Source organism: Rhagoletis zephyria, unplaced genomic scaffold, assembly GCF_001687245.7.
Source record: "Rhagoletis zephyria isolate East Lansing unplaced genomic scaffold, Rhagoletis_zephyria_1.1 Rzeph_scaffold_02290, whole genome shotgun sequence".
Taxonomy (NCBI): domain Eukaryota; kingdom Metazoa; phylum Arthropoda; class Insecta; order Diptera; family Tephritidae; genus Rhagoletis; species Rhagoletis zephyria.
This window is the reverse complement of record NW_016159374.1, coordinates 65,686-74,586: the sequence shown is the minus strand read 5'-3', so window position 1 is coordinate 74,586 and position 8,901 is coordinate 65,686. Positions and strand designations below refer to the sequence as shown.

Below are 8,901 nucleotides of genomic sequence, written 5' to 3'. Positions count from 1 at the left end.
TAGTCAACATTGCAAACGTCATCTTTATCATTTGCACAACAACAACAACCGCAGCATTGACATTACCGGCAATAGCGGTCGTCGCAGCAACAATGTATGTGGCTTAGCAATTTAGTAGCGGTTAGGGATAAGCCCAAGCTGTGTTTCTTTCTGCCTCTGTTTGCCCGTCTACATATCAGTCTCTCCTGCGGTGCATGAGTTAGTACTCTCGTCGTTCGACCGCCAGCCCGCTGTTGCTGCGGTAAATTAATGTGGCACGTGAAATTCCGCGATGACGGTTCTTATCTGCGGAGAACCTGCTTTTTTCCTGCGTTATCTATAATTGAATTGAGTTTTTTTCGCTCTATTGCTTTTATATTTTCTGCCTCTTGCTGTGGCTGCATACGTTTTTGTAGCTTGGCTGAGTGCTTTTCAATTTGCTGAGTAACACAGCTCTTGGAATGCGAGTTGGTAAGTTCACAAAAAAATTAAATTAATTGAATATAAGGGAAAAATTCGAAAACAGCCAATATAAAAATTGATTTTCTGGATTTGAATTAAATGACAAAAAAGTTGAAAAAACTAAAAAAAGCCAAGAACTGGAGTTAATACATACAAATTTTAAAACAATTAAAATTAAAAACAAAATTTTAAACTAACCAAATCTAAAGACATTTTGAAAAACAACTTTTGTAAACTTCCAAAAAGATTATCAAACTCAAAAACAAAATTTGTTTTCATCTAAAAACAATCACGGAATTTTAATCAAGTCTTTAAAAATATATAAACAAACTTTTCAATATTAGACACAAGGTATGTTGAGCAATGTAGAAGAAAAATAGAATTAAGTTAAATAAAAAAAATCAGATAAAAATAATAATTTAAAAGCAATTTTAAAATATAAAATAGATGTAAAAGAATAAGAAAATCAAAAATACTTTATAAAGAAAGTTAAAAATATAGAGAATTTAGAAATATAAAAATATTATATATATATTTTTTTTGCATAAAATTTTATTAAAAATAATTACAAAAGTATTTTAAAAGCAGAGAGAAGAAATGTTATAATATACAAAGAACAATAGAATAATTATAAAAACGTAAGCTGTAAAAAATATATTTGTAGGAATATTAAAAAATAATAATAAATAAAGATGAAATAAAAAACAACATGCAAGTATGAAATAAGAAAATAAAATAATTAATATAAATTATAACAAAATATAAAATTAAAAATAAGTATAAAATAAAAACAAATAAAAATTAAAAAATTTTGAAATATGAAATTAAAAAAATAAAATATAATATAAAAATGAAATAAAAGAAAACAAATAAAAATTAACATGAACTATATAAAAATATACCATTTAAAACAAAAAAATAAATAAAAACGTAAACAGTGAATAAAACAAGGGAAGTGAACCAGTTTTGAACCGAACCGGTATATGTACATATAAGTACAAAATTTAAAATTTAAAAAACAATAAAATTGAAATAAAGTGAAATAACTTCAAACTAAAGAAACAAAAATAGAAAAATGTTAACAAAAGTTTACAAGTTTACAAAAAAGTATACACATTTAAAAATTATTAAAATTGATTAAAAAAAGTTAAAAGGACTAAAAGCTAGTTTCGCGAACGAAATTAAAAAAAAAATGGTGAAACCGCGAGTTAGAATTAGAAATTTTAGTAAATAATTTGGAAAAAATAGTTATGTATAAAATATTTGAAGAAAGCAATTAGAAATACTTACAGAACAAAAAAAAATCCTAAACACATCAGATTTTCCCTTTCCTGCCACCACAGCAGTTCAAATTCCAATTTTCCTTTTCCAAATTTCTGGGTCATTGCGGCTGCAAAGCAGCACGCTGCGTAATAATAAATGTTATGAAAAGTATTTCTTAGCACCCAACAACAAGTAAGCTGCACAAAGCGCTAAATATAAATTTCCCTAACAAAGATATTTTCAATTTAAAATATCCCTTTTGCGCCCCACTTTTGTGGCGTCTGTGTCACCAGCGCCCAACTGACAGACAGCAAGCAGCCTGACAGCTACAAATGGTGAAGACCCATGAAGTAGCAATGCGCGCACGCCCTCCCGGCTTGCCCACCTTCCAGTCAGCTTGCATTCCATTTTGCCTGATCAGACTGGAGCGGTGCAAGAGCCCTAACTACCACCGGCACTACCGAATAGCACGCCTACTTGTATGTAAGTAAGTATGTTCGTGCCAGTAGACGCCTAAATATAGATGTCGTCAGCGTTGCAACGAATATCACATAGTTTTTTTTTGCTTAGCTGCTGTAGGGAGTGAAAACTTTGGGATCCGCGCTGACAAAGGGTGTTGCTGCTGAAATTGAACTTTAATCTTAGGCGCGCAACATGCAACAAAAATGCATACTCTTTCACGTTCAAATGACTTGTGTTGGCGCTGTCTGCTGATGTCTACATACACATTTGTGCATCTTTTGTCTGCTGTCCCATGTTGCACGCGATCTGGCATTGCATTGTTACATACAGAGGCGCGCAACACGCGTGGACAATGCAAACGTATTTTTAGCGTATTTGATTGTTGAAGACTCTAGTTGACTATATGATGCTGCGCTGCAACTTCTTCATTCTTCATTAAAAAAATATCGCTATTATGGCAAGCGGCGGCGACTGTGGGCCAACCTCTGGATAAAATACGATGAGCAAAGTGGTAACAATTTATAGGCGGCAACAAATGAAAATGGCTACAAAAATGGAAAAAAAAACAATGACGCTGAAAATTTATTAATGCAATTTTGGTTTAGCGCTTGTGCTGTGACGCCGCGCTAGGAAAATGATCGCTGCCGCTATTGTTGACGAGCTTGAATGGCTGGCTGGTGGCACCCTGTTTGGCTAGCGACCAGTGCTAACACCTCTGCCACAATCTTTGTTGTTGAGCGCACTCAATGTAGTTGCATACTCATGCATGTGTGTTCAAGTGTGTTTCGAGCTGAGTGATCGTGCCACTGCCACTGCTGATCGTATGCCTGCGATTTGCCTGACTGCTGCCACCTCTCACGACGGACGACGCGTTTTTGACGCGATCAGTGGCAACATCTTTGCAACATAATCCGCCACGCCACATATTGCTTTTGCCACTGCGCCTGTTGGCTGTCACCTAAAATAAGCGCGCGCGCGCGCTCCTTTTAAGGTATGGAGTTTTTGAGGAGCGCTAACGCGCGCTCCGTGCCACCCGCTTGCTTTCTTTTCGCCGCGCCACTTTTGTGTGCTGTTGCTGCAACTTGCTGCTCGCAGCGCGCTGTGTGTCGTCTGATTTGCTTCCTGCCGTGCCCATATTTCTTATGATTCGCCTACTGTTTTTTTTGGCTTTGCAACTGGCTTTTTGGCCAGCAACTGCCAATAATACAATGTTTTTGCCAATGCACAATTTATTGCAATATTTATGTATTTTCAATATTTGTTGATGTTGTTTTTCGTTTATATTAATTTTTTTTTTTTGCGCGCGCTCGTTTGCAATTCAATTCAGCATTTGCACTTGCGTAGCGTGTTTCTTCTTCTTCCGAAATTTTTCGTATGCTGCCGATTTTTGATTTGTGACTTGCAATAATTTCCTCTTCAGCGCGCCCAGTTGGTTGCCGCCGCGTGGTGCTTGTATTGTATTATTGGTGCATCCATTCACCGACGCGCAAGCGCATTCAAATTGCTAGAACGCTGGTATTTCAATGCCTTTTTGCGCTTCAATGCTTGCTACCTCAACTAAAATTTTACAAAGGCGATTATTATTATTTTTTAATTATCAATATTTCGGCATATTTTTTGACCCTTCTCTCGAAACTGAATCGCATGCCAGACATGAAATGACTTAACTGCAGTACAGCGTAACATTTCCGACAGCCCACGTCTATCGGAAGAAAAATATGGCTACAGAAATTAGCGTATACAAAAAATATGTATTTCTGTAACAAAACTTGCTTGTATGTAAATGAAAAACTTAAGCTAGTTTGCCGTCCATTTGTGAAAAGCACGCGTCGAAGACTGCATTGATTAACAAATATTTTTACATTAATCGCGTGGTGCCTTATCAATGTAGGAAGCGCTGCACACCCACGCGCAATTTTTTTTTTCTTATTCAAATATTGTAAAAACAAATATTTACCGTCGCGCACAACCTGTTTAAGATTTCAAAAATCGAAAGCAAACTCTTAAGCCACAATAATCATTGGCAGATGGATAGCCAAGGCGTCGGCGCATCCTCCTCTGCATTTTTTTACTCAGTTGCTTTTAGTGCCTTCATATCACATTAAATAGCAAAATAAAGCTGTAAAAAAATATATATTTCTAGCTCAACGAGTCGGGCATTAATATTTTGTTGTTGTTTTAATTTTTCTACAAATTGATTTTTTAGTTGTTGTGGGAATTGAGGGCGCTTTGGCGCAAAAGAGCAGCATACACGCATGCGCTCATCCACACTTGGCCACGCTCCGCTACTACCACTATGTACCAGCAACGCTAACCATTGCCACCATCACTACTAGGAGTATACCCACAGTTGCTATTTGTGGCGCGCGCATATTTGCATTTCAAATGCATGTAACTGTTGCGCATGCGCACCATCCGCTGTTCGCGCGCGCTTACTCGTTTACTACAGACCGTTACTTATGCATTTAGCGCTACTTGATTGCATTATTCATAAACATACATATACGGCGAGCAACTAACTAACCAAGCAAGCCACGCCAGCCTAAGCAACACCAATGCGCTGCAGCAGTTAAGCGGCTCTACAGTCGTTCAGCCTAACCACGCCAGCGTGCCACCGCAGCAAGTTTGCTTTTCTACATGTATTTCAGTTTTTTATCTGGTTTTATATTCGCCACGCCGTGTAGGCGTCCATTTTTCATAACGCTTTGCAGCGCTTTTTCACTTTCAAACTCAGCTGTCTCGTCCGTGTGTGTGTGTCGTTGGTCAGTTTTTTCCCTACCAAATACATAATCTTGTGATTATCACAATTTATTAATTTGTCACTAATTCAAATTTGCAATTTTTTCATTAGTGGTCTGGGGTTTTTTTTACTAGTGAAACCGATGGTTTTTACATCCATTGCTGTACGCTTGTATTTCCATTGCACCCTGAGCTTTATGCACTTTTAATTTATGGATAATGTTTTCTTTGTTCACCATGATCATCACTTCAAATCAAATGATCTTCACTTCGAGGATCATCATTTACTTGCACCGTCTTTGCAGCCGAAAAATTTCTCTTTGCTGCTATTTGTTTAGTTTTTTTTTGTTTTTCTTTTCTCTGCCTCTGTTGAACGGAAATTCTCTGCTGATAAAAATTGTTGATCGTGCTCATGGCGCTTGCGCACGATCGTTTTTATTCATCGCTTGTTTTATCGTTAAAAGCGATCAACACCTTAATATTACATCCGCTTGACATGGTTTCATGTTTAAATGCTGTATAGCAGTATTTTTATGTTGTGTAGTTACATGCGATCAGTGATTTTCGTTTAATATTTTATTCTTTTCATCATCATGGCTTTGAGAAGTCTCGAAAGTTCAAATACATACTTGCGTTGTAGTTGTATTTAGAGCAACGTGCAGGCTGTGCGAATGCTTTAAATTTTATAGCTGGACTGTTTTGAGGATCTTCACTAATCAGTGCTTATATCATGAGCGATCATCACGTGATTAATGCATTCTTTCGTTTAAAAATATACGAGCAATGTCAAAACGGAAAACTTGAAACTTAGGAAGTGTTGGGGTTCCTATTTAATTTTTTTTAAATTGCAGTTTCTTTGCAGTTGCTTGCTGCTGATCGTAAGTTAAGTTGAGATAAACCCCAGTTTTCTCCACTTTTGTGTGATCAACGAGAATCAGCTCAAGCTCGCTTTGATAATCTAAGCTTTATATTGATTGTTTTTTTTTTTTAATTCACTGCTAAACTAAATTCGCGTTTTTGTGATAGATAATCATCAGTGNAATGCATTCTTTCGTTTAAAAATATACGAGCAATGTCAAAACGGAAAACTAGAAACTTAAGAAATGTCGTTTGTAGTACAAATTTGGGGCTCCTATTTCATTTTTTTTTTTTAAGTTTTGGTTCTTTTGGTTCTGAAGTGATCTAAAATGATCAATGATATATGATTAGTTGTTTTCATGTTATGGAAATCATCGGCTGCCCAGAAGTGTATTGCTTGCTGCTGATTGTAAGTTAAGTTGAGATAAACCTCATTTTCCCCACTTTTGTGTAATCAACGAGAATCAGCTCAAGCTCGCTTTGATATTCTAAGCTTTATATTTTATTTTTTATTTTTTTTTATTTACTGTTAAACTAAATTCGCGTTTTTGTGATAGATAATCATCAGTAGTCTCTATAATTGAATGCCCTACGATCGACGAAAACATTTTTTAAGATATAATTTTTAAGCAATAAAATTAAGTCCGATTACTATGTACTCATTTATTGCATCTAATTAAGAAGTATCATATTTCTTTGGTTCTCCATTAATTAATTATTTTTTTGNATTAAGTCCGATTACTATGTACTCATTTATTGCATCTAATTAAGAAGTATAATATTTCTTTTGTTCTCTATTAATTAATTATTTTTTATTTTTCTCTTACAGGGCACGTTCACATTGATCGTCGAGGCGTTGCATGACACAAATAACAGCGCCAATACGCGCTCAAACAGTAAGTTTTTGTTAAATATGTAACATTATTAGTTGAAATATTCGATATGTTAAATGAGGTTTATTGCTGAGATTAGAAAACAAAAGGAAAAGCACGATCACTCAACGGAAAGTGAGAATGTTATGTGAGATTTTATTGAGTGAAATGATTTTGCTCTGAAAAGTTTACGTGAAGGAAATTTTGTGTATCTTGACAGTTTATTATTTTATTTATTTTTTTGTGTAAGCATCGGAAGTGATCTTGTCGCCTAATGCATAGTATGATATCTAAAAATTTCGCCTTTATTTAAAAGCAAGTTGAGGCACCGCGTGGTGCAGGCAATTTTTTAACTGATCATGCAATTGTTTGTTCATAGGCTGTAGTGATCTTGTCATACAAGAGAAAAAATTCACTATAATAAGTTAAACGGTCAAGCCCTTCCCAGCGCTCAAAAATAATTTTATTCATAGTCAATTTCTTTGCAGTTCATGCAATGTTTTGCAGTTTTGCAAGTGATCTTGTTGATCTTGGTCATCCCTTTGATAGCAAGTANATAACAGCGCCAATACGCGCTCAAACAGTAAGTTTTTGTTAAATATGTAATATTATTAGTTGAAATATTCGATATGTTAATGGAGGTTTATTGCTGAGATTAGAAAACAAACGGAAAAGCACGATCACTCAACGGAAAGTGAGAATGTTATGTGAGATTTTATTGAGTGAAATGATTTTGCTGAAGATTTATAGTTTTCCGCTCTGAAAAGTTTACGTGAAGGAAATTTTGTGGATCTTGACAGTTTATTATTTTATTTATTTTTTTGTGTAAGCATCGGAAGTGATCTTGTCGCCTTATGCATAGTATGATATCTAAAAATTTCGCCTCTATTTAAAAGCAAGTTGAGGCACCGCGTGGTGCAGGCAATTTTTTAACTGATTATGCAATTGTTTGTTCATAGACTGTAGTGATCTTGTCATACAAGAGAAAAAATTCGCATCTTGGTCATCTCTTTGGTAGCAAGTGATAGTAAAATTTCAATTCTTGAGACATTATTTAAAACCAAAGTGAGACAGTGGGTTTTGCTGACATATGTTTAACAGATCATTAAATTTTTTCATACTATAAGCTGCTCAAGTGATCTTATAGATGTTATAGAGCTTATGATCCTCCAATTAATATCTGATCTTCGAGATTTGAAACAAAACTGTTTATAAAATTCACTCGAAAATTTATTATTTTCTTCTATGCTCATAAATATTTATCAATCTTCCAACTGTTTATGTATNAAGCTGCTCAAGTGATCTTATAGATGTTATAGAGCTTATGATCCTCCAATTAATAGCTGATCTTCGAGATTTGAAACAAAACTGTTTATAAAATTCACTCGAAAATTGGTTATTTTCTTCTATGCTCAAAAATATTTATCAATCTTCCAACTGTTTATGTATTTTTTTTCATAAAAAATTTTCTAAACCGATCCTGAAAAAAATGTAATACAGTAAGTAAGCGTTTTTATATTTTAAAATCGTACTTTTTGTTCAAAATAAAATTGAAGCGGCGTTTTTCCCCAAATATTTCCAAGCAGATTTTTGTTATTTTTTTTTCTTTCATAAAGATCTTTTAAGTGATCTTGTGATCGAGAACGCGTATTCAAAGTAAGCAAGTGCGTTAAATTTTTCAACTTTTCTTTTGTGCTCAAAACTAAATTTATTTTTAATCAATTTTGCAACTGTTTATGTATTTTTTTTTTTAATAAAAACTTTTCTAAAGCGATCTTGCAAGTCCTAAATTCTCAACTGTTAATTTTATTCAACATTAAATTAAGGAAGCGCTTTTTCCTGCTCACTTTTTGACTGTTCATGTCTTTTTCTCTACTGATCTTGCCAGCTCTAGTGTCTACCTCTATTTCACATAATAAATGTGATCACATTACCTTTCTAATTTCAAATTACTCCTGCTACCCTTACAAATGCCAATCAATTTAGCTCACTTCCTTTAAGCATAGCATTCGTTTCGAATTCATGGCGCTTCCTTGAACGCGTAGCACATGAAAACGCCGCATGATCGCTTAAATTTTTATACGCATATAACCATATAATTGCTTCCTTTGCCTCAACTCTTAACAAAAAAATATTATTAATATCCTGTTTGTGTCATCCTTTATTTCGGTGTTGTGCGCGCATCCTGTCGCAACTCAAACGGCAAAAGTTATTATGATCGTCATAGCTTCACTGGCTGGTTAGCTGGCAGACAGCAAGCAGGATC

The 8,901-nt window shown here is 34.7% G+C and overlaps 1 protein-coding gene across 1 annotated transcript in view; it reads left to right on the top strand.

Moving 5' to 3' along the window:
- Positions 1 to 8,901, top strand: part of Delta (neurogenic locus protein delta) — a gene marked incomplete at its 5' end in the record, with an annotated part of 61,139 nt that overhangs the window by 1,642 nt on the left and 50,596 nt on the right. Inside the window, one exon of the mRNA XM_017620921.1 lies at positions 6,593 to 6,659. Coding sequence (XP_017476410.1) covers positions 6,593 to 6,659 — 67 coding nt within the window. The remainder of the gene's footprint in view (positions 1 to 6,592; positions 6,660 to 8,901) is intronic.